The sequence below is a fragment of the Pristiophorus japonicus genome, chromosome 5 (genome assembly GCF_044704955.1).
Source record: "Pristiophorus japonicus isolate sPriJap1 chromosome 5, sPriJap1.hap1, whole genome shotgun sequence".
Classification (NCBI taxonomy): Eukaryota; Metazoa; Chordata; class Chondrichthyes; family Pristiophoridae; genus Pristiophorus; species Pristiophorus japonicus.
In genome coordinates this window covers 223,822,135-223,849,000 of record NC_091981.1, presented here as the reverse complement: position 1 = coordinate 223,849,000, position 26,866 = coordinate 223,822,135, and the positions used below count along the sequence as shown (strand labels likewise).

The following is a 26,866-nucleotide window of genomic DNA, read 5'->3' as shown; positions in this document are numbered from 1 at the left end:
ACCATCCTGGAGCCTCGGTTGCGACCGCAGAAACGTCTATCTATTCCCCTTACAATAGAATCCCCCACCACTATAGCTCTCCCACTCTTTTTCCTGCCCTCCTGTGCAGCAGAGCCACCCACGGTGTCATGAACTTGGCTGCTGCTGCTCTCCCCTGATGAGTCATCCCCCTCAACAGTACCCAAAATGGTGTATCTGTTTTGCAGGGGGATGACCGCAGGGGACCCCTGCACTACCTTCCTTCCACTACTCTTCCTGTTGGTCACCCATCCCCTATCTGGCTGTGTACCCTTTACCTGCAGTGCGACCAACTCACTAAACATGCTATTTACGACATCCTCAGCATCGCGGATGCTCCAGAGTAAATCCACTTGCAGCTCCAGTGCCACAATGCGGTCTGTCAGGAGCTGCCTGCGGATGTACTTCCCGCAAATGTAGTCGTCAGGGACATTGGAAGCGTCCCTGACTTCCCACATAGCACAGGAGGAGCATAACATGTTTCATTGGTATACACGAATCAATTTTAGTAAATTAAATTTTTTTTAATATTTAAAAGCTTTTAAAAAGGTGCCCATTTGCACGTGTCTTAAAAAAAAAGTCAAGTATAAAAGCCTCCGCGAAGGTCCACAAATGGGCATAGTTAGCGGAAACTCACGATGGTGATTAATTCGTTCTGGGGGTGTGGCCAGTTTTGTGGGTGGGGCAGGCTTTAACATGATGTTTTGTAATCCAGTGCAATAGATGGCGGAAATTCAATTTGCATTGGACATAACTTACGCTTGGAATTCCACGATCTTCTGAGCTGGTTTGGCCAATTTTGGGCAAATTGCGCTGGTAAAACCAGAGGAAACTAGCCGAAATTCTAACCCAAAATCTGTAAATAGCCAGAACAGTGGCAAATTATTTTATATAATGTGCTGCATATGGGGGGGAAAAAATGAAGCCACATACATACTCCATGAATGGTGTAGAATTAGCCAACGGTTGAAAGTGACCATGGAGTGACGTCAAGAGACATTAATAAAGCAAGCAGAATGCTGAACTACATAGCCTTTTGCAGGTACCTTTGTCAAAGGCTTTTATGCACAGGTTTCCCAGTCCCCCTCAATAATAGACGAGGTTGACCAGGCAGGAGCTTTCTCATCTGAAGACACATTGATTGCCATTTACTAGGTTATCAGATACATAGACCTCAAGCTTGGCCTTAATAATTGCCTAATTGGTTACTATTTTACTTCCTATTAATACTCTCCAATTATTCCCATTTCACTTCCCTTTACAGAGATCGGAATAAATGGCTTTCATACAATGTATAGACAGTGATAACACTGGATATCTTGGAATCTGTTTTCAGTCTCTTATTGTGTCCATGATGACACAAATATAGGTGGGAAAGCAAGTTATGAGGAGGACACAAAAAGTTTGCAAAAGAATATATATAGGTTACGTGAGTAGGCAAAAATTTGGCAGTTGGAGTATAATGTAGGAAAATGTGAGGTTATCCACTTTGGTAGGAAGAATAGAAAAGCAAAATATTATTTAAATGGAGAGAGACTACAGAATGCTGTGGTACAGAGGGATCTGGGGTGTTTGTACATGAAACATAAAAAGTTAGCATGCAGGTATAAGCAAGTATTTAGGAAGGCAAATGGAATTTTGGCCTTTAATGCAAGGGAGATAGAGTATTAAAGTAGGGAAGTCTTGCAACAATTGTACAGGGCGTTGGTGAGACCACTCCTGGAGTACTGTGTACAGTTTTTGTCTCATTTCATAGAATCAGACATTTACAGCATTTCGGCCCATTGTGCCCTCGCCGGCCGACCAAGAGCTATCCAGCCTAATCCCAGCTCTTGGTCCGCAGCCATGTAGATTACAGCACTTTAAGTGCATATCCAAGTATTTTTAAAATGTGGTGAGGGTTTCTGTTTCTACCTCCCTTTCAGGCAGCGAGTTCTAGACCCCTACTACCCTCTGGGTGATTAAATTTCCCCTCATAGCTCTTCAAAATCTTCCCCCAATTACTTTAAATCTATGTCCCCTGGTTGTTGACCCCTCTGCCAAGAGAAACAGATCCTTCCTATCCACTTTATCCAGGCACCTCATAATTTTATACACCTCAATCAGGTCTCCCCTCGGGCTCCTCTGTTCCAAAGAAAAAACAGACCCAGCATCTCCAATCTTTCCTCATAGCCAAAATTCTCCAGTCCAGGCAACATTCTTGTAAATCTCCTCTGCACCCTTTCCAGTCCAATCACATCTTTCCTGTAATGTGGTGACCAGAATTGCACAGAGTTTTCCAGCTGCAGTATTACCAGTGTTTTATACAGTTCAAGCATAACCTCCATGGTCTTGTATTCCATGCCTCAACTAATTAAGGCAAGTATTACATATGCTTTCTTAACCACCTTATCTACCTGGGTTGCTACCTTTAGAGATCTGTGAACCTGCACTCCAAGGTCCCTTTGTTCCTCTACACTTTCAGTGTCATACCATTTAATGTGTATTCCCTTGCCTAGTTAGGCCTCCCCAAATGCATTACCTCACAATTATCCGGATTGAATTCCATTTGCCATTGTTCTGCCCACCTGACCAGTACATTGATATCTTCCTACAGTCCGCAGCTTTCTTCTTTGTCAACCACACAACCTATTTTAGTGTCATCTGCAAACTTCTTAATCATACTCCCAACATTTAAGTCATTGATTTCGACCACAAAAAGCAAAGGACCCAGTACTGAGCCCTGCGGAACCCCACTGGATACAGCCTTCCAATCACAAAAACACCCATCAACCATTACCCTTTGCTTCCTGACTCAGCCAATTTTAGATCCAACTTGCCACTTTGCTCTGGATCCCCTGGGCTTTTACTTTCGTGACCAGTCTGCCATGCGGGAGCTTATCAAAAGCTTTGCTAAAATCCATATACACTACATCATTGACCCTCTTGGTTACCTCCTCGAAAAATTAAATCAAGTTAGTCAGACACGACCTTCCCTTGACAAATCCATCTGACTGTCCTTGATTAATCCATGTCTTTCGAAATGAAGATTTATCCTGTCCCTCAGCATTTTTTCCAATAATTTTCCCATCACTGAGGTTAGGCTGACTGGCCTGTAATTACTCAGTCTATCCCTTTCTCCCTTTTTAAACAAAGGTACAACATTAGCAGTCCTCTGGCACTACAACTGTAGCCAGAGAGGACTGGAAAATGATCGTCAGAGCCTCTGCTATTTCCTCTTGCTTCTCTTAACAGCCTGGGATACTTTTCATCCGGGCCTGGGGATTTATCCACTTTCAAAACTGCTAAGCTCCTTAATACTTCCTCTCTCATTATGTTTATCTCATCTATTTACAAAGGGATATATTTGCATTGGAGAAGGTTCACTAGGTTGAATCCTGAGATGAAGCAGTTGTCCTATGAAGAAATGTTGAGCACGTTGGGCCTATACTCATTGGTGTTTAGAAGAATGAGAGGTGATCTTATTGAAACATAAGATTCTGAGGGGGCTTGACAGGGCAGATGCAGAGAGGATGTTTCCCCTCATGGGGGAATCTAGAACTAGGGGAAATAGTTTCAAAATAAGGGGTCGCCCATTTAAAATGGAGATGGAGGAATTTCTTCTCTAAGAGGGTTGTGAATCGTTGGAATTCTCTACCCCAGAGAGATGTGGAGGCAGCATGATTGAATATATTCAAGGCTGAGATAGACAGATTCTTGAACTACAGGGGAGTCAAGGTTTATGGGGAGTGGGCAGGAAAGTGGAGCCAAGTCCGAGATCAGATCAGCCATGATCTTATTGAATGGCAGAGCAGGTTCGAAGGGCCATATGGCCTACTCCTGTTCCTATTTCCTATGTTCCTATTAAGTGCATCATCAACATGTTAGCAGTCTGCAGTCTCCATTTAACAGAAGATTTGACTCTGAAAGAATACCGTTCTTTTCTGGTCTGGTGCCAGGTTTGTTATACATTTAAATGGAATTGTAACATGTTTGGACAAATGCTTTGAAGCTGTAAAACTAATCAACTCAAAAGGAAGCTTTACACAAGAATGAAATCCATAGTTTATAAAGTAACCTGAACCTCGGCATTTTATTAGAGTCTTTAATACATCATCCAAGTCATCTGTAACAACATTGTCATTTGGATTTGTTTATTCTGCTGCTGTTTCAGCAATTGGAAATACTTTCTTTTAAATTGAATCTACTTTATTCTTTTCATTAGTATCTGGGCCTGCTCCTCACAATGGGATATTATGAATATGGTGGAGACGGTGAGATTTTTGGTGTTATCAGGTTTCCATCATCTTGTGCAAAAGCAAAATACTGTGGATGCTGGTAATCTGAAATAGCCCACTCAGCGGGTCAGGCAGCATCTGTGGAGAGAGAAACCGCATTAACGCATCAGGTCGACGACCTTTTGTCAGAACTGGAGAAGTTAGGGATGTTTACACTATCTGGTGTATATCAAAAGACTGTAATGCAATCATAGAATGTGAGAAGTTCAAAGGATAATGAACTGTGAGATTGAATCTCAAGACACACATTGGAAGTTCAAGATCAACACACCCAGTAATTTTTCAAGGACATGAAAAGTGAAGCCTGATAATATATAATGGTGCAAAAGAAGCACCAATGCTCCACCTTGCACCAAAACATAAGTAATTATACATTAATGTCAAGGAACTGGGACATCAGAAAGCACAATTCATATAGTTCAAGGCTCAACCGTATAAATGATCTGCAGATCTCCCCCCGCCCCCACCAGAGTTTATACCATAATGGAATAAGCTGTCTTTTGTTCTCACTGCACATGTTTGCCTTTAAGTTCTTATCTTCTGATGGTGAACCAATGGAACCTGCTGCATTTTGCCAGTTGTATGTATTTCCATTTCTAACCGCCTTACCACCATTACCTCAGCTATTCACATTGTCTGCATGCCTCATAAGCATCCTTAATCTCTGATTTCTCTCCCTTCCAACTCCATTTGTTTCATGTTTCTATCACTTCATCCATTTAAACATCACCTGTTTTCCCATTTAAGCCCTTCACGGGTCATTCAATTTCTTCGTATGTGGGTGCGCACATTAGCAGGTGTGTGTTTTCCTTGCTCATTCCTTCTGTTCTGTCCTTTTTAAATGCTGATCATTTGTACTTCCTTCCGGTTTGGATGAAGGTTACACCTGTAACATCTGTTCTCAACAGAATGATGCCAGGAACATTCGCACCTTTGACCTCCAGCACTGCTCCAAAAATGCTTAATGGAACCTTCATAAACCTGGACATTCCTCTTGTCTAAACCGACTTCAGTCACTTCAGACCTTAGCCTATAGTTCCAGCATTTTCTCTTTTAGCAGTGGTTGTAGGGCATGTGGAGCAAGTCTGTCCTTACAATGTGGATCCATTTTCAAAACACCGCTCTGGCTGGGGTTCTGTCACTGAATGTTGGCTATTAAATAGTCTGTAGGTCATTCAAGCCTTCAATTTCCTCTTGGTGTTCAGAGTATCTATTGTCTCTTTTCCTTCTCTCCTCTTTTTTAAAATCCCGCTTTCACCGCACAAAGGGGTTTGCTTATCTTTCTAATTACAGTTCCGAAGCAGGCTTGCATCCAAAATTTTAATCCGTCTCTTTTTCATTTTCTAGATATAGGTTTCTACTGGAAGACAATACAATCTAATTTTCTATTGCGCTGATCCTGTGGAAACACACACTATTACCCAGGTGGGAGGCAACATGTTTGTGCTGTGCCTTCTGTCCCACAGGGCACGGAGAAAGTGTCTGTTCCCCTAAAGGACACAGTTTACAACAGGGACTGATCAAATGGAAAATTATGGTGGCTACTCCCCACCGATGAAAAGTGCAGTTCACCACATCAACCATGACCATTACCTTCTGCTCCAATGCCAGCCTGAATTTCTGCTCCACTCGCTTGCACTTGTTGTACCAACTGTGCTCATCGGTAATGAAAGGTGGGCCAATGTTCTCAGGAGTGCTGCCTTCACTGCCGCTGCTTCCTAGAGTCCGCAACTCCTCCTCGTCGCTGCTGATACTCTCAGAGCTTTACCAACAACATGACAGTTCATGAATTAGATTTAGCTGAAACAGCAGCAGTAAATTAATTCTGTAACCATCAGCATGGTGAGACAGAAAATTGGAAAAAAGATTAACTTGGAGCCTTCCTAGAAAACAGTACGACTCATGCATCAAATTACAGAGCATTATATTAGCAGAGAATTACCTGTTGGATTCCTGAGAGTTTATGCATGGGGATGTTAGAATAGATGATACCATCAGGGCTGCCATTTTACTACATGTAATTATTTTTGATGTTTTAGGTTTAATGTTTCATTACCTGTTAAGCTAGATATCCTCTGGAAATGGCCTCTCACCTAAACGATTTGTTCCTTTATAAGTAGGTTTTATAGAGAGTTTGTATGGATACTCAAGTAATTTCCGCTTTCCACCGGCCCCCCACACACAAGAGCAAGATTGACCACAAGCTGCAGCAGTTGTGAGCAAACTGTAATCAGTCAAAACTAAACAAACATGGCCACCCATTCAATATTTTGCTTGCTTTAAATAGTCAAAATAGAAAACATGAACTTTAAATATTTTTGTTTTCAGTTGGGAAGCTGGAGCTACCATTTGGAAGGTCATTATTCCACTGACTCTACAACAAAACAATGGGGAAGGGAAAAGTTTTTAACTGGAAGTGGGTTTCGGGTAGGCAGGGGGCAGGGTGAGCGCCAAATCCTCCTGGCTTCATCAATTTGAGGCCCGGGTGTTTTAACCCCTGACCCTCATTTACATCCCACCAGTCGTAGATGCTTGCCCAAACGGAGCAGAAAGAGCCAGCTGACTGCTGGCTGGCAAATCACAGGGGGTGGTTTTTGAGTGGCCTTTGGTCTCCTCTTGTTCCCTGCCAGGTTTTACTGGGCGCCGCTTCCGTAGCAGACGCCCCACCTCAGCAGGTTGTTAAAATGTGTTCAGGGCTCTAATGAGATCATAGGACCTTGATTTGCAAACATTAAACAGAATCCCATCTGTGTCAGGCCCTGTTAAGATGGCGGCTGGTGGGAATCGAGCAGGAATCAAATCTTTGCATAGCTATTTTAACTGCATGCTTGCCCTGTTCCCACTGGACAAGGTGGGTTAAAATTCCCAACAATTTGCATTTACATGTAATGATGTTACTATTGTGTAAAAAAAAAAGATGCTAAGCCATGCAGAGAGAAATTAAAGAGGTACTGAAAGCTTCCTCAATAAAGATGGGTTTTGCAGAGGAGAGAGAAGTGTACAGTTGTACGAGTTTCGGAAGGGAGTTCCTGGGAGTAGGTGCTGGGGCAGCTGAAGGCCATGACAAATGGTGGTACAAAGGGCCCAGGTTTCCACAGGATTTGCGCCTGATTTTTAAGGAGCAACTGGTGGAGAACGGACTATCTTAGAAATCGCAATTCTCCACATTTTTTTTTCTGCAGTTCTAGTCAGGTAGAACAGTTCTACTTTGGAACAGAATTTTTTCTTCAAAAGGTGGTGTGTCCGGCCACTGACGCCTGATTTCAAAGTTTCCACAGTGAAAACGTACTCCAAACTAACTTAGAATGGAGCAAGCGAAGATTTTTGTAGAACTGAAAAAACCTTGTCTACACATTAAAAAATCAGGCGCAGGTTACAAATTACGCATCCAAAACGAGGTGGGGGGGGGGGGGGGGGGGAGGGAGGGAACTCATTAAATTCTACAATAAATCCTTATTTATACTTCTACAAATATTATACAAATAAATCCAACCTGAATAAACATTTATAAGCAAAGAAAAGATTAAATAAACCATCTTCCTACCTGTGTGAAAGTGCTTCAGGCACGGAGAATTCTGCAGTCAGCCTGAGGCGCCCGTTCTTCCCGCGGGGGGGGGGGGGGGGTGGGGAAGGCGCCCGTTCTGCCCGCGGGGGGGGGGTAGGAGATGCCCGTTCTTCCCGCGGCGGGGGGGGGGGGGGGGGGGGAAGGAGGAGACAGTGAGAAGGCTGCAAGTGCTGATGGCAATGTGCTTTTATTTTTAAAAATTTCAAAAATTAAACAGCTACAAAGAACTACAAAAATGGCCGAGTGCCAATGTTTTTTTCACACTGAGCATGCACGAATGCTCCAACGCGCACGCGCAGCGTTGCAGGCAGGAAAAAAACTAATTTAAATAGTACTCGCCCCCTCCCACTTACAAAATCGGCGCGAGTGTAGGCTCTGCCTCCCTGGGCGCCGCGCCAGGCAGACAAGGAGCTGCAGAACGCTCCAGAATCGCGATTTTCTTTTTCAGGCGCCGTTTTAGGCGCGAAAAACGGGTGCCCAGCTCGGAGGGGCGACCGATTTTTATCGTGTGGAAACTTGGGCCCAAAGGGTGGAGAATATGCACAAAGCTTGAGTAAGAGGAGTGTGGGGGATGGGAAGAGGAGGGGAGAGGAAGCACAGAGAATACAAGGCTGGAGGAGGTTGTTTAGACGATGAAAGGATTTGAAGATGATGGAGAACTATAAATGTAATTAATTGGGGGACAGAGAGCCAGTGTAGGTCAACAGGGACAGGAGTGATGTGCAATCAGGGCTTCGTACAGGATACGATATGGGCAGTTGAGTTTTGAACAAGTTAAGAATCTGAGAAGGGTGGAAAGAAAGCAAAGAGGATACTGAAATAATCAAATCTAGAAGTGGGTAAGGGTTTTAGTAGTGGAATGGTTCAGGTATGAATGAAAGCAATCAAAGCTGCATAGGTGGAAGTAGCGATAACACATGTGGGGTTTAAAGCTTAGCTCAGGGTCGAACAGAAGACCAAGGTTTTGCATGGTTATATCAGCCTGAGCAAGTGTACAGGCAAGGTGATGAAATCAATGGCAAAGGAACAGGATGTAACCGAGTGTCAAACAAGTGATTCTGGGTTCAATGAGTTCTTATAATAACTAAAATGTAAAACGAGGGTACAGTGTAAAGTTAAACAATCCAGCTATAAACCAATGACAGGTTAGTAAAGGTTTGTTCTTTTAAATTTACAGAGAAAAATATACCCCATTGTCTGACATCCTGCAATGCAAAACTTCTGCACTTTAGCTTTTCCCCTTTGGAAACCTTTTTATTCATGGAACAGATTTAAAATGAGAAGAAACAACTTGCATTTATATAGCACATGTCCTCAGGATCAATGGATTACTTTCCAAATGCAGTCACTATACTTATGTAAAAGGAACTAAAGATGAAGAGGAGGATTTTAAATGTACTATGTTGGGGATAGAGAGCCAGTGTAGGTGTAATCAATGGAGGTAAGATACAGATCAGCCATGATCTAATTGAATGGCAGAACATTCTCGAGGGGCTGAATGGCCCATTCCGATTCCTAGTTCCTATGAACACAGTTGGTGCTGCAACCAAAATAAACATACCTAGTTTTGTAAATCTGGTGACAGTACAGATTTGTTTTAGCTGGGTCTCCCAATTGGTCACCAGTTCCTAGAGCTCGTGAGAGTGATCGGACGGAGTCAAATTTAGCACATCTATAGGCTGACGATGATGTCCAATGTTACGGACATTACTTTGCATGTGGGCTGTCTTCAAAATAACACAGCCCACTCTTACGATTAAGTGGGATTCTGATTTTGGAAAACCAGCTCCAGCTCCATTGAAGCCTGTGGCATGAGAGAGCAGTGCACATTAAATTGGTATCCCAAGATCCAGGTCGGGAGCCCTATATAACGTAGAAGTGCCCATAGGTGGCCTGTGTACTTCAGCATCAATACTCCATCTTGCACCTAAATAACTTGTATCCTGAGTAATTCGGAGTTTTTTGTAAGATATCAGCGAGTTAATTTCCAAATGTGACTGAGAAAACAACAACATATAATCTGGGGGCAGAAAGTCACTAAATATTACTGAGTATGAGCTGGCCTTCAATCTTTTCCCATGGCATACAAGTGTAATATGGATATGCTGAGGTTGAGAATTTTGAGAGAGATTTGTTATAGCCATGTTATTTAATTGTAGTGCATGGAGGAAAAAAATACACAAATTAGGATGAATCTACCTTTGTGTGAACTTCAGATATGGGGTATAATCTATGACAGCAGGACAATTGCCATCCAAACTCTCACCCTTTAAACAGAAGCTGAAAGAAAAGAAGATACATTATTTATTCACCACTTTCAAGCCAATTACTTAATAGAGCACACCTCAAGGAATCCTTTGAAAGTTTCATTACTATATTTTACTCATTATATAGTACAATTTAAAAAAAAATGTTTAATAGATAATGTCTGCTTTTCCTTGATATTTACAAATTAAATGTGCAGAAACACAGAATCTGGGAATTGGGTAAATAACATGTATGTTCTGTGCGAGCTCCAGAACCAAAATGTGAGATTCTTTGTAGCAAGAAGGAGAAATAGTTATCGGCAGGGAGCCCTATAGGCAATAGTGGGGGAGACAGCCTCACAGTGAATATGTCTCATTAGCAAAGCCCTTCACATGAAAGGATCGGGATTCAAAAGCCAGTGATAGGTCAGCCCAGTACACAGCTTTAGATTTGGGCGACTACAACATCAAGTTGAATTGTACATCATAAATTCTCCTGCATAGATTCTTCCACCACACTGAAAGCAGATGTCCATCATACAGATGATTAGTAAATTCTGATGTGGTTGGCATGATAATTCCTTGAAAGGAGACTTATGAGAGGGGACCTTATATTGATATATCCCTGTACAAAGTTACTGAGGAAAAAAAGAACTTGAATTAATACAGTGCCTTTCAGACCCGAAGGATATCCTAAAGCATTTCACAACCAATGAAGTACTTTTGATGTGTGCTCACTACTGCAATGCAGTCAAACACAGTAGCCAATTTACACACAGCAAGGTCCCACAAACAGCAGACAATAATGATGGAATTTATGGGGCAGGTGGATAATATTAGATTTGATGTGAGCAATCACAGCGAGATGGCCAGACAAACTTTAGACCTGGAGTGAACCATTAGGGCTGGAGATCAGTTAAACCAGGGACAAGGTTGTGATGATTTGATGATTAGCACAGAAGGAAACTAGGGAAGCAGAGATACAAGATGGATTAAGGTTGGGTAAAGAAGCAGGGATGGTAAGAAAGACTGCAAATATGCCCTTGAGCTGCCAATAATGAATCAATGCCAGACTCTGGCCAATGCCGCAGGAGGTAATAAAGTCTTGAAAGAAAAAGGTAGCTAGAATACCAGAAGGAACAGCTCAAACCAAAACATAATCTAAGTCACAGAGTCAAACACAGTAGCCAATTTACACACAGCAAGGTCCCACAAACAGCAGACAATAGTGATGGAATTTATGGGGCGGGTGGATAACATTAGATTTGATGTGAGCAATCGCAGTAAGATGGCCAGACAAACTTTATACCTGGAGAGTGAACCATTAGGGCTGGAGATCAGTTGAACCAGGGACACGGTTTCTTTTGCTTTCTTACTTTTCAGAGGGACTGTGGTTGTAGGGGATTCCTTACTCAAGAAAAGAGATATCCATATGTACTAGATAGACAGAGCTAACCTGACAGTGGAATTCGAATAATACACATTGAGCATCCTTTCTCACATTTCCTCAAGGAGTCAGGACCAGGGCTTGTGGTGGTGGTAGTACACATAGTGGGAAATTAAAAAGGGAGAAATATGGGGGTTATAAAAGCCACGTACACGAGGATTGTCTCATAACCCAAAGATAAGGGAGGAGAAGTTATGTTCTCTGGTGTAATATGAATGATGTATAGAATGTTCACAAAGGACAGAGAAGGAGGTGGTGTAGACATAAGTCAAGAGACAACTGGGAGGGAAATGAAGTTGATCCTGAGAGAGGAGGTAAGGTACAGATAGAATTACTTTGGATACAAATCTTTATTTTGAAAAACTCCATCAAACATGGAGGGGAGGAGGGTATGCTACAGACCACCAGGTCAACACATGAGGGACTACAAAGAGATAAAAAGGGTATGTGAGAATAGGCAAGTTATTTTCATGGGTGATTTTAATCAACGCAATATAAATTGTGAAAACCCAAATAATTTAGGGTCAGTTAGTAAGCGTAATGCATTATTGCTTCATGATTCAATGTATAAAGGAAGACACGAGAGGCAGTGTTTACCTTGTATTTGTAAAACGACCTAGGCAACATACAGGAAATGGAAGCCGTAGCTTTGTTGGGGGGCAGTGAGCACCGAAAGATCAAGCTTAACTTGAACTGTGACCTAATTAAACCCAAGACTATGAGCAACAACTAAATTCAAAGTTATGAATGAAGAGTTAAAACCAACAGATTGGAGGAGGATGTTTAACAACACTTCAGCAGAAGATAAATGGAACTCTTATAAGAATAATGCTCAGAGGTGACAGTGCTGCAATTGGGACTGACACATCCAAGAATGCATCATTCATGGGATTATTTCACACTAGAAGCCAGGTTAATCCTGAGTATTTTGTCAAGTTAAACCACAACCACAGGACAAGGGGACATAGACCCAAACTACGGAGGACTGATGTCAGGAACATCTGCAATGATGTTCAGAATAGAACAGTGAAGGGAAAATTATGGAGTCATTTAAGAAGCTGCTGGATACTGTGACCTGGAGTGGGGGTGGGGTTGCATGTTTTCATTGAAGGAGGAGTTAGATGAGCAGAAGCCAAAAAAGGTCAATAGACTGAAAGAACAAATATTTTAATTTCCCCATCAAAGGATGTAGAGGAGATGAACCTGCAGTAATTCAAGAATTGCACTGTAAGGAATTGAGGCTGTGTGCACTGGGGACATGTCAAGTGAAGGAAGTTGATAGAGACTTAAGCACATAATCTAGGCCGACAGTCCAGTGCAATACTGAGCAAGTGCTGCATTGTCAGAGGTGTCGTCTTTCGAAAGAGACATTAAACCGAGGTCCTGTCTGCTCTCTCAAATAGATGGAAAAAAATCCCATGGCACTATGTGAAGAGGAGCAGGGGAGTTTTCCATGGTGTCCTGAACAATATTTACTCAACCAACATCACTAAAACAGATTATCTGATCATTATCACATTGCTGTTTGTGGGACCTTGCTGTGCACAAATTGGCTGCGCATTTCCTACAACAGTGACTACACTTCAAAAATAATTGATTGGCGGTAAAACGCTTTGGAATGTCTTGAGGACATGATAAAGACAAGTCTTTCTTTCTGTTTTTTTCCTTTTAAGAGTGGAATCATCCAAAAATGTGTGCATCGGGCTGGATTATGAGTGGAGGAGGCTACTGATTTGAAAGAGTAACAGCCTGTCTGTTAGAGGGGAGAAAGAACAAAACCCTCAGGAATCCCTGGGTTAATGGGGGAAGACACAGAGAATGAGCCGTCAACAACAGCACCAACAGAAGAAAGGAAACTACACATGTTTGAATACTTAAAAGATCTGACCAAATCAGTAACAAAAAAAAAAACTATCCAGAATTCTGGCCATTGTTCCACATTATTTACTATATAAAAGTTTTTTTTTAAATCCTCCATGGCAGAATGGAATAATTTATAGCATCAACAATTTTTAATGTTATGTTTGAAATGAAAAAAGGCCCAAAAATAGATCAACTCGTGGATTAGGGATTTTCTGAAATTAAAATCCCCAGTTTCTGTCATATTGAAAAACAGAAGCAGTTTAGAATTCTAATGCTCTGCAAATTTATGCTGTGACATCCAGGCTGTTCGGCAGCTGCTTATAACATACGTTGAAAAAAGAATATTTAGTCTGCCCGATAAAGACAGGCAGCCTGTGCATTTTATTATCCTCAATATCATCCTTCAACTTTGCCAACTGATCCTAAAACTGCTCTTTTAAGATTAATTGAAGAAAGCAGGAGCTACCACTCAAGCAAAATCAAATTGGTAATTTTCGAATCATACAGCACAAAATAAGACCATTCGGCCCATCGTGCCTGTGCCGGCTTTCTCAAAGAGCTAGCCAAACAGTCCCACTTCCCTGCTCCTTCCCCATAGCCCTGCAATGTTTTCCCCTTCAAGCATATATCCAATTCCCTTTTGAAAGTTAGTATTGCACCTGCTTCTACCACCCTTTCAGGCAGTGTATTACAGATCATAACACACTGCTTAAAAAACTCAGCTCCCTTCTGGTTCTTTTGCCAAGTACCTTAAACATGTGTCCTATGGTTACCGGCCCTCCTGCCAGTGGAAACAGTTACTCTATCAAAACCCCTTATAATTTTTTTAACGCATCTATTAAATCCCTCCTTAACCTTCTCTGCTCTAAGAAAACAATCACAGCTTCTCCAGTCTCTCCACATAGCGGAAGTCGCTCATCCCTGGTACCATTCTCGTAAATCTCCTCTGTACCCTCTCCAAGGCCTTGATGTCCTTCCTAAAGTGTGGTGCCCGGAATTGGATACAATACTCCGGCTGAGTTTACACAAGTTAAGTGTTCATGGGATTGGGGGTAATATATTAGCATGGTTTGATAATTTGTTAATGGACAGAAAACAGAGAGTAGGAAATAAACAGGTCATTTTGGGGATGGCAGGGTGTAACTAGTGGAGTGCCCAAGGAGTGCCTCAGCTACTTGCAATCTATATCAATGACTAAGATGAGGGGACTAGTATATCCAAGTTTGCTGACGATACAAAGCTAGGTGGGAAAGTAAACTGAGATGAGGAGAAATGTCTTCACTCAGAGGTTTGTGAATCTTTGGAATGCTCTACCCCAGAAGGCTGTGGAAGCTGAGTCGTTGAGCATATTCATGACAGAGATCGATAGATTTTAGGGCACTAAGGGAATCAAGGATTATGGGTATATGGCGGGAAAGTGGAGTTGATGTAGAACTCCAGCCATGATCTTACTGAAAGGCAGAGCAGGTTGAAGGGCCATATGGCCTACTCCTGCTCCTATTTCTTATGTACTTAGGCCTAACTAGTAATTTATAAAGTTTAAACTAACTTTTTTGCTTTTTAAATTCAGTTTTTTGTATTTACAACATCAGAGGGAGGGGATTCAAATTCCTGGGACATTGGAACCGGTTCTGGGGGAGGTGGGACCAGTATAAACCAGACAGTCTGCACCTGGGCAGGACCGGAACTGATGTCCAAGGGACAGTGTTTCCTAGTGCTGTTGGGGAGGGTTTAAATATGGCAGGGGGATGGGAATCTATGCAGGGAGACAAAGGGAAGTAAAATGGGGGCAGAAGCAAAAGGTAGAAAGGAGATAAGGAAAAGTGGAGAGCAGAGAAATCAAAGGCAAAAATCAAAAAGAACCACATTACAACATAATTCTAAAATGACAGTGTTAAAAAACAAGCCCGAAGGCTCTGTGTCTCAATGCGAGGAGCATTCGTAATAAGGTGGATTGATTAATTGTGCAGATAACGGATATGATGTAATTGGGATTACGGAGACATGGCTACAGGGTAACCAAGACTTAGAACTCAACATCCAGGGGTATTCAATATTCAGGAAGGATAAACAGAAAGGAAAAGTAGGTGGGGTAGCATTGTTGGTTAAAGAGGAGATTAACGCAATTGTAAGGAAGGACATTAGCTTGGACGATGTGGAATCTGTATGGGTAGAGTTGCGGAACACCAAAGGGCAGAAAACGCTAGTGGGAGTTGTTTACAGACCACCAAACAGTAGTAGTGAGGTTGGGGATGGCATCAAACAGGAAATTAGGGATGCATGCAATAAAGGTACAGCAGTTATCATGGGTGACTTTAATCTACATATAGATTGGGCTAACCAAACTGGTAGCAATATGGTGGAGGAGGATTTCCTGGCATGTATAAGGGATGATTTTCTAGACCAATATGTCAAGGAATCAACTCGAGAGCTGGCCATCCTAGACTGGGTGTTGTGTAATGAGAGAGGATTAATTAGCAATCTTGTTGTGCGAGGCCTCTTCGGGAAGAGTGACCATAATATGGTAGAATTCTTCATTAAGTTGGAGAGTGACATATGTAATTCAGAGACTAGGGTCCTGAACTTAAAGGTAACTTCAATGGTATGAGATCTGAATTGGCTAGGATAGATTGGCAAATGATACTTAAAGGGTTCACTGTGGATAGGCAATGGCTGACATTTAAAGAACACATGGATGAACTTCAACAATTGTACATCCCTGTCTGGCATAAAAATAAAACAGGGAAGCTGGCTCAACCATCGCTAACAAGGGAAATTAGGGATGGTGTTAATCCAAGCAAGAAGCATATAAATTGGCCAAAAAAAACAACAAACTGGAGGACTGTGAGAAATTTAGAATTCAGCAGAGGACGACAAAGGGTTTAATTAGGAGGGGGAAAATAGAGTATGAGAGTAAGCTTGCAGGGAACATAAAAACCGACTGCAAAAGCTTCTATAGATATGTGAAGAGAAAATGGTTAGTGAAGACAAATGTAGGTCTCTTGCAGACAGAATCAGGTGAATTTATAATGAGGAACAAAGAAATGGCAGACAATTGAACAAATACTTTGGTTCTGTCTTCACTAAGGAAGACACAAATAACCTTCCGGAAATACTAGGGGACCGAGGGTCTAGCAAGGAGGAACTGAAGGAAATCCTTATTGGTCAGGAAATTGTATTAGGGAAATTGATGGGATTGAAGGCCGATAAATCCCTGGGGCCTGATAAGTGCTCGGGGATGCAGACTAAGGAAGTTGCCCTAGAATTAGTGGATGCATTGGTGATCATTTTCCAACATTCTATACAAATCTTGTAGAATTTTTTGAGGATGTAACTAGTAGAATGGACAAGGGAGAACCAGTGGATGTGGTGTATTTGGATTTTCAAAAGGCTTTTGACAAGGTCCCACAGAAGAGATTAATGTGCAAAATTAAAGCACATGGTATTGGGGGTAATGTATTGTCGTGGATAGAGAAGTGATTGGCAGACAGGAAGCAAAGTGTAGGATTAAACGGGTCCTTTTCAGAATGGCAGGCAGTGACTAGTGGGGTACCGCAAGGTTCAGTGCTGGGACCCCAGCTCTTTACAACATACATTAATGATTTGGACGAAGGAATTGAATGTAATATCTCCAAGTTTGAAAATGACACTAAGCTGGGTGGCAGTGTGAGCTGTGAGGAGGATGCCAAGAGGCTGCAGAGTGACTTGGACAGGTTAGGTGAGTGGGTAAATGCATGGCAGATGCAGTATAATGTAGATAAATGTGAGGTTATCCACTTTGGTGGCAAAAACAGGAAGGCAGATTATCTGAATGGTGACAGATTAAGAAAAGGGGAGCTGCAACGAGACCTGAGTGTCATGGTACATCAGTCATTGAAAGTTGGCATGCAGGTACAGCAGGTGGTGAAGAAGGCAAATGGTATGTTGGCCTTCATAGCGAGAGCATTTGAGTATAGGAGCAGGGAGGTCTTACTGCAGTTGTACAGGGCCTTGGTGAGGCCACACCTTGAATATTGTGTTCAGTTTTGGTCTCCTAATCTGAGGAATGGCATTCTTGCTATTGAGGGAGTGCAGTGAAGGTTCACCAGACTGATTCCTGGGATGGCAGGACTGACATATGAAGACAGACTGGATCGACTGGGCCTTATATTCACTGGAATTTAGAAGAATGAGAGGGGACCTATAGAAACATTAAAAATTCTGACGGATTGGACAGGTTAGATACAGGAGGAAATTTCCCGATGTTGGGGAAGTCCAGAACCAGGGGTCACAGTCTAAGGATAAGGGGTAAGCCATTGAGGAGAAACTTCTTCACTCAGAGTTGTGAACCTGTGGAATTCTCTACCACAAAGTTGTTGAGGCCAGTTCCTTAGATATACTCAAAAGGGAGTTATATGTGGCCCTTACGGCTAAAGGGATCAATGGGTATGGAGAGAAAGCAGGAATGGGGTATTGAAGTTGCATAATCAGCCATGATCTTATTGAATGGTGGTGCAGGCTCGAAGGGCCGAATGGCCTACTCCTGCACCTATTTTCTATGTTTCTATGTTTATTGTGAAGTTAATGGAGCATTCTGAAGGATCTCAGATGCCATAATGAAGTTGATTCAAAATATTTAAAAGCATTGGACAATGTTTATATCTAGAACGAAAGAAAATTAAGATAGAACTTGAATTTATTCAGCACCTTTCTTTCATCAGAACACCCCAAAGTGCTTCACAGTCATTAAGTATTATTTTTAAGTGTAGGCACTAGGTAAACATGATAGGCAATTTGCACACAGCAAGGTCCAACAAACAACACTCTGATATATGACTAGGTAATTTGTACAGGTCCTTTATTTCAGATTTGCCTCACAAAATACAGACAACCTTGGAAGAGTAGAAAATGGTGGAAAAAGTAGGTCGGTCAAGATCTCGAAAGAGAAAAAAAAAAATAGGTCAATGTCTCTTAGTCAGAACGGACAACGTTGCCGCAAAAGATATTGTGTGTTTTGTTTCAGATTTCCAGTATTTACAAGTTTTTCTACGTAGACTAATCTTGAATTGCTACTTCCAGACTGGAGCACAAAGTAAGTTAGTTAGTTATACCGTACACTTTTGGGTCAATAAGCAGTGGTTTCAGCTTCATACCAATATAAAATCTGTGCTATATAACTTGGACGTGAAGTCGCCTGAATTAAACCCAGGAAAGCAATGTGATAGCAGGGAGGTAGCCTCTCACAATGTAATGTTTGCTCCTGCTTTGGTATAACAAACCAGTGCAAAGCGAAGCTTAAGAAAATTCTCAGGCATTTCATTGGACTGTGTGATCAAGTGTCCCTTGTCTCAGGATGGCCAGCACTTGCATCAGCGCTATGTATTCTCAAAACCAATTCAATTCAGTGAACCAGAGATAGTTCAGCGCTCCTGTTGAATTCAAACAAAATACACATACTTCAAACTTGTCAGATGATGGAACCCGTGTCTTTTCATCCTGACAGCCTCTCCTAATCTGAAACCTTTGGTTTATATAACCCCCTTGCCGGTTTGCTTACATCAGGGATACCAGTGACCACCACCTGTTCCCCATAGTTCTAGTGGCCTATAACCATTGGGAGTAGATGCACACTTCATCGTAACTGCTTGGGATCTTTTCAAATTTCATTTTTAAAATGTAGAGTGTTTGCAGAAAATGGATTGTCTAAGTTTGTTTAAGTTTAATCTGCATTTGAAGAATGGTGAGCAGAACTGTGTCTGTGTGCGTGCTCTTGTATGCATTTTTCTCAGCCAGAAAGCAATGCACAGCTAATGATATAACTTAGGTCTATCTAACCTGTAATTACACAACTGTCTCAAATTGCCTTTTATGTGCTTGAGATCTAACAGAATTCATAGAAATAAATTAGATCAATTACCTGAAGTCAATGGCATTGAGTCCAAGCAGCATGCCAGCAAGCATATTGGCTTCTTCTCCAAGTACAATTGCCCCATCCTCATAATATCTCCTGTAAGGGGAATTTTAACAAGAGTCATTCAGAGCCTCAATTCTATTTACGGAAGTGATGACTTAAGATCAATCAGTTTTAATGCTGTACATCAACCAGCTGGGTAATGAACAGTATTCTGTCTCTGGCCAAGCGACTCAGAGGACCAATAAATGTTGTCTGTGTCTTCACAATAGTCTTCTGGTTCATGAAAAAAAACAAGGTCATTTATATCATTCATTACCAGTAATAGGCTTTAAAAATATATATAATTTTAATAAGCCAATCTAAGTTTAATTTAATTAGTTTCTGCTGTTATATCGTAGGTGTCACATTACATGGATAATTTGTAAACACCTGGTTGTTTTGATGTCCCTCAGGGAAGTAGAAATATACTCAGACAGACGCTTCTCCATGAGCGCTACTCGGATCCAGGCTCTGCCCTGTCAATTTACAAGAGGCAGAACAGAAGCATTACAGAATTAAAATGTATTGAGCAAACTGCTACATTATTCTTCTGTTCACTGCACTGACAGCTGCTTATGGTGACAACACAAGACACATTTACATCAGCCATGTGGGAGCCAGTGTCTTACATACCATTCAAGCAACAATTCCTACAGCTCGCTGACAATAAAACGTATAAACGTATAATCCACAGCTGTAAAGAAACAAAATGCCCATCACTGCATTCTAAATAGTTGCTCACATGAGATGAAAAGGGGCATCTTATGCCAATCTCCCTGACCGCCTGTGGATGCTCAATTCGGCTGATACAGAAAAAGACCCACAGAAGATCAGTTGAATAATAATTTCATCAGCTGACAGCAAGGTGTTAAAAGGGAACAGATGAAGTGTACATGCTACCAATTTACAACAACAACTTGCATTTATATGGCAACTTTAATGTAATAAAATGTCCAAAGGCACTTCACAGGACCATTATAAAACACAATTTTACACCGAGTCACATAAGGAGCTATTTGGACAGTTAACCAAAGCTTGGTCAAAGAGGTAGGTTTTAAGAACATAAGAAATAGGAGGAGTAGGCCATATGGCCCCTCGAGCCTGCTCCGCCATGTAATGCGATCATGGCTGATCCGATCATGGTCTCAGGTCCACTTCCCTGCCCCCTCCCCATAACCCCTTATTTCCTTATCGTTTAAGAAACTGTCTATTTCTGTCTTAAATTTATTCAATGTCCCAGCTTCCATAGCTCTCGGAGGCAGCAAATTCCACAGATCCACAAACCTCAGAAGAAATTTCTCCTCAACTCAGTTTTAAATGGGTGGCCCCTTACTCTAAGATTATGCCCTTTATTTCTAGTCTTCCCCATCAGTGGAAATATCCTCTCTGCTTTCACCTCGTCAAGCCCCCTCATAATCTTACATGTTTCGATAAGATCACCTCTCATTCTTCTGAACTCCAATGAGTAGAGGCCGAGCCGCCTCAACCTTTCCTCATAAGTCAATCCCCTCATCCCCGGAATCAACCTAGTGAACCTTCTCTGAACTGCCTCCAAAGCAAGTATAACCTTTTGTAAATATGGAAACCAAAACTGCATGCAGTATTCCAGGTGTGACCTCACCAATACCCTGCACAACTATAGCAAGACTTCCCTGCTTTTATACTCCATCCCCTTTGCAATAAACCCCAAGATTCCATTGGCCTTCCTGATCACTTGCTGTACCTGCATACTAACCTTTTGCGTTACAAGTACCCCCAGGTCCCGCTGTACTGCAGCAATTTGCAATCTTTCTCCATTTAAATAATAACTTGCTCTTTGATTTTTTTTCTGCCACACACTTTCCAACATTATAATCCATCTGCCAAAATTTTGCCCACTCACTTAGCCTTTCTATGTCCTTTTGCGGATTTTTTGTGTTCTCCTCACACATTGCTTTTCCTCCCATCTTTGTATTGTCGGCAAACTTGGCTACGTTACACTCAATCCCTTCTTCCAAGTCGTTAATATAGATTGTAAATAATTGGGGTTCTAGCACTGATCCCTGTGGCACCCCATTAGTTACTGATTGCCAACCCGAGAATAAACCATTTATCCCTACTCTGTTTTCTGTAAATTAGCCAATCCTCTATCGATGCTAATATATTGCCCCCAACCCCGTGAACTTTTATCTTGTGCAGTAACCTTTTATGTGGCACCTTGTCAAATGCCTTCTGGAAGTCCAAATACAACACATCCACTGGTTCCCCTTTATCCACCCTGTTTTAAGGTGCGTCTTAAATGAGAGAGAGGTAGAGAGGCGGAGAGGTTTAGGGAGGGAATAACATCTAAGAACACAAGAAATAGGAGCAGTAGTAGGCCATTTGTCCCCTTGCGCCTGCTCCGCCATTCAAGATCATGCCTGGAGGCCATTTCGCCCATTGTGTCCGTGCCTGGCAACAAAGAGCTATCCAGGTTAATCCCACTTTGCAGCTCTTGGTTTATGGCACATCAAGTGCACATCCAAGCACTTTTTAAATGTGGTGAGGGTTTCTGCCTCGACCACTCTTTCAGGTAGTGAGTTCCAGACTCCACAACACTCTGGCTGAAGAAATTTCCCCTCAAATCCCCTCTAACCTCCTACTAATTACTTTAAATCTATGCCCCTTGGTTGTTGACCCATCTGCTAAGGGAAATAGGCCCTTCCTATCCACTCTATCCAGGTCCCTCACAACTTTATACAGCTCAAAAAGATCTCCACTCAGCCCCCTCTGTTCCAAAGAAAACAAACCCAGCCTAACCCATCTTTCCTCTCAGTTAAAATTCTCCAGGCAACATCCTCATAAATCTCCTCTGTTCTCTCTCAAGTGCAATCACATCTTTCCTGTAATATGGTGACCAGAACTGCACGCAGTACTCTAGCTGTGGCCTAATTTGTGTTTTATACAGTTCAAGCATAAGCCCCCCTGCTCTTATATTCTATGCTTTGGCTAATAAAGGCAAGCTTTCCGTATTCCTTCTTAACCACCTTATCTACCTGGCCTGCTACCTTCAGAAATCTATGGACATGCACTCCAAGGTTCCTCTGTTCCTCTACACTTCTCAGTGTCCCGCTATTTAATGTGTATTCCCTTGCCTTGTTAGCTCTTCCCAAATACATTATCTCACATTTCTTCGGATTAAATTCCATTTGCCACTGTTCTGCAGCTTTCTTCTTCATTATCAACCACACAGCCAATTTTAGTATCATCTGTAAACTTCTTAATCGCACCCCCTATTTCAAGTCTAGATCATTGATGTATATCACAAAAAGCAAGGGACCTAGTACTGAGCACTGTGAAACACCATTGAAATATCCTTCCAGTCACAAAAACACCCATCAACCATTACCCTTTGCTTCTTGGCTGTGAGCCAATTTTGGATCCAACTTGCCACTTTGCCCTGGATCCCATGGGTTTTTACTTTCGTGACCAGTCTGCCATGTGGGACCTTATCAAAAGCTTTGCTAAAATCCATATGCCCTCATCAATCCTCCTGGTTACCTCCTCGAAAAATTCAATCAAGTTAGTCAGACACAACCCTCCCTTAACAAATCTGTGCTGACTGTCCTTGATTAATCCATGTCTTTCTAAATGAAAAGTTATCCTGTCCTTTAGATTTTTTCCAATAATTTCCCACCACTGAGGTTAGGCTGACTGGCCTGTAGTTACTCAGTCTATCCCTTTCTCTCTTCTTAAACAAAGGTACCACATTAGCAGTCCTCCAGTACCACACCTGAAGCCAAAGTTATTGGTGAGACACTGATCTGAGTTATAGAACTTCACTGTAAATTTCTAGTGGTTGAAATCACTATGCAATAGTGTGTACATACGCGATTCGGAACTCTTATACGGCAGGCGAGCCCCAGGTGGGCAGAGGAAACGTTTCAAGGACACCCTCAAAGCCTCCTTGATAAAATGCAACATCCCCACCGGTACCTGGGAATCTCTGGCCCAAGACTGCCCTACGTAGAGGAAGTGCATCCGGGAGGGCGCTAAGCACCTCGAGTCTCGTCGTCGAGGACAAGCGCAGGCAACGGAAGGAGGCGTGTGGCAAACCAGTCCCACCCACCCTTTCCTTCAACGACTGTTTGTCCCACCTGTGACAGAGACTGTCATTTCCGTATTGGACTGTACAGTCACCTGAGAACTCATTTTTGGAGTGGAAATAAGTCTTCCTCGATTTTGAGGGACTGCCTATGATGATGACATACGCAATTCCTCTGCCCACTATTTTATGATAATCTACTCAAAATAAAATGGTTAACAACTTAATTTCATCACTAATGTTAAATGATTACCCCTGAAAAATTCTCTGTAAAATTCATATTCTTATCACTGATTCTGCCCCCCTCGCCAGCCAATCACTTGGGCTGAACCAGAACGGGTAAAATCTTGGTTTCCTGTTCAACCCAGAACTGAGCTTCCTATCTATACCAAGACCGCTTATTTCCACCTGCATAACATTGACCACATCCATCTCAGCCCCTCTGCCGCTGAAACCTTTATCCAGGCTTCTTCCGCCTCGAGGCATGATTTCTCTCACATCCTCCTTCCTGGCCTCCCATCCTTCCCCCTTCATAAACTCCAACTGGTCCAAAATGCAACCGCCTATATGTTGTCCTGTATTAAATCCCACTCATTCATCAACCCATCCTTGCTGACCGACACTGGCTCCAAATCCACCATACAGAGCCCGATTCTAACCCAGCCCACCCAATGCGAACAGGGTAGGTGGGTGCTTAAAATGGCGGTCAGGAGATCTGCACCATCTTGCTGACTGGTTTGTGCCTGCTGTCATTTTAACTGGTGGACTTCCAGCAGCACAAAGGCCACCCACCACAGGCAGATGAGGGCAATTTAAAATGTGAAAGTTGCAGTCCAATCATGCCATCGGCATCACAATGTGATTTTAACTTCAAATTAGAGATGGCCAGCGCAACACTAAAAGCTGCCAGTAATCGTTTCCTTGGGTCCCTGGAAACATTCGGCTTCCGTTCCTACTCCCGCTCCCGCCCACCAGCCTATACATATTTCCATCGGCTTTGGGTGGGAGACAGATTTCAAATATTAAAATAAGACCCGGGAGTTAAAATGACCTGAGCTTCATGCTGACAAGTCCATGGGAGGCTCTCACCCGCCTTACCCACACAGAACCTAAAATCCCTGTTCTTGTCTTCATATCCTTCCAGGACCTCAAATTTGGCACTCATTTTTGGGTTGCCACTGGCTGTGTGAAACCTATCCGTTGGAAAGAGACAGCATTACCGTGAGTCTTGCACAATATAAAAACAGCTACCAATAGCACTGACTCAGTCAATGGTTGTAAACAGTAGAACAGAATATCAAGAAACAGCCATTTTCTAACCTTTGCCCTCGATGAGCTTACATTCTCCATGTTCTCAATGCTACTGATGCAGTTATGGGGAACTTTACTGCATGCCACACGAATGAAGTCCCAGAAGCTTCGAGGGCTTTCGTAACCAAACCAATTTATTTGACCTGCAACACAAAAATAGGAAACCTAGAATAAAAACACAGATCTACAAAATTAGTAACTTCCCTCTCAAGCAAAACTCGATTGTTTGAAAGGTTCTTTAAGACAGACTAAAAATCTTCAATTGTCAGGAATTAATCCTCTTCCACCAATTATAATTCTCCATCACTTTCAACCCATTCTCTTTTCCCATCTCAGCTGGGAAAGTGGGATTTGCTTAGGCTTCTCCATGCTGCAATAGTACAATTTCACATGATCGTGTGCTTCTGATTGTCAAGACAGGACCGATTATGTCAATTCCCTTTTTCTTCCTCCTTCAAGAAATACGGTACACTGCAATATAGCTTCATCCAGAAGCCAAGTCATCAATAGAAGCGGTCATCTGTCAGACAGGCTCTTCCCCATAAATCTGAGGTTCATACGTCTCAGTTTAGAATGCTATCAGCAGAGTTTTGGGAGCAGATTTCTCACCTAATCTCTTGGCTATGCAGTGACAGAGAAAAGTGAATGCAAAGTTATCTAAATATTGTTGCATTACATGAAAGCTCCAGTAGCTCTGAGGATTGGATACTGCACTCCTCCCATTCACAGTGCATGTCTGAATCCCAGTTCCCAGTCTGAAATAAAATTTCAACTCAGCCATTTTCATGGCCAATGACTTTCCAATCTTGCTAAGTAATTAAATTGAGGCTTTCTGAGAGAGAGTGGATCATATGGTCAGGCTCCATGCTGCTCCTTTGAAGGCCCTGACCTGCTGATGGTTCTTGCAGGTCGGGGCTGTCGCGCAGGTCAGGGCCTTCAAAAGGAGTAGTGTGGAGCATACCACTTCAAGGTACAGTGTGAGCCGGTTCAGGAGGGAGACGGCTGTGAAAAGGGCAACTGGATTGGACGTCACCAAGGTTCAGGTCGCTGATTTGAGCGTGGGCAGGTACAGCAGGAGCGGCGAGGTCGGGGGCGAAGGAGTGGCGAGAGATTGTAGAGCGACGTGATCGGAGCTCAGGAGAGGCATGAGAGTTCGGGGCCCAGAAGAAGCGAGGGCCCAGGGGCAGCATGGGCCAGCCCACACTGCAATGTGGGTACTCACTAGGTCCGTGCAGCAGAACTAGTCTCCAGTCATCTTGGTTAACCCTTGCCACTGGACCAAGACTTAGCTCTTTCAAGCTCATGTGGTGGCTGGTTTGCAGCGGCCACCACACATTAAAAAAAATCCACGCAGAGGCATCTTCCACTCTTCAACATTTAATTCGAAACCTGGAATATTAGGTCCTTCATTGAAACATCTGTGAACTCATCCGTTTTTGGTGTGGAAGCAAGTCAACCTCGATACAAGGGACTGCCTACGATCTTGATGATGGATCACGTGGCAAGGGGAACGAATTGACAGGAATTTGTTCTACAAGCACACAGATTCCTGTAAGATCATCACAGAATAGTATTGCCGATATCTGGTCAACTCACCAGTGTTTTCTTTGGCTTTTTGAGAATTGGGTCACCTTTGGGTTAGTACATTTCTATTAATATGCTCAGCCTGCACTCCATTCTAAAAATGTCAGTGCACTTCCAGCCTGACAATCTGAATAATGAACATAGTCAGCAGCTTGAGTGTTAACGTACTTTTATCCCAAATGCAGAACACAGCTAGAGAAACTGTAACAAGGTCTGATATTTCATCAAATTATCCCTGATAGTTGCTGAGAGCAGAGACGAATTTAAGTTGACCTGTTGCTTGTTAATATGCAGAACAATTTATCCATATCCTAAAGTGTAGTCAACAATGCTGATTCACTAAATGATACTCAACTCCCGACTCAAAATTTCTGCATGCAAAAGATTGAGTTCCAGGCAACAACATATAATAGGAGATTTATACTTTTAATTTAAAAAAAAAGAGATGATGTTATTCAAAAAATTAAATTGCCACTCAAGTTTTTTCTGTTTTATCCACCATTTACCACCTGAAAGAATGACCAGGTGCCATTCTCCCAGATTTGAATATGCCAACTATC

The 26,866-nt window shown here is 42.4% G+C and overlaps 1 protein-coding gene across 1 annotated transcript in view; it reads right to left on the bottom strand.

Moving 5' to 3' along the window:
• rundc3b (RUN domain containing 3b) overlaps positions 1-26,866 on the bottom strand; it is a 171,912-nt gene that overhangs the window by 36,190 nt on the left and 108,856 nt on the right. Inside the window, exons 3-7 of the mRNA XM_070881341.1 lie at positions 24,732-24,865; positions 19,739-19,824; positions 19,313-19,402; positions 10,060-10,140; positions 5,889-6,057 (exon numbers count right to left, since the gene is read on the bottom strand). Of these exons, the coding sequence (XP_070737442.1) occupies positions 5,889-6,057; positions 10,060-10,140; positions 19,313-19,402; positions 19,739-19,824; positions 24,732-24,865 (560 nt within the window). The remainder of the gene's footprint in view (positions 1-5,888; positions 6,058-10,059; positions 10,141-19,312; positions 19,403-19,738; positions 19,825-24,731; positions 24,866-26,866) is intronic.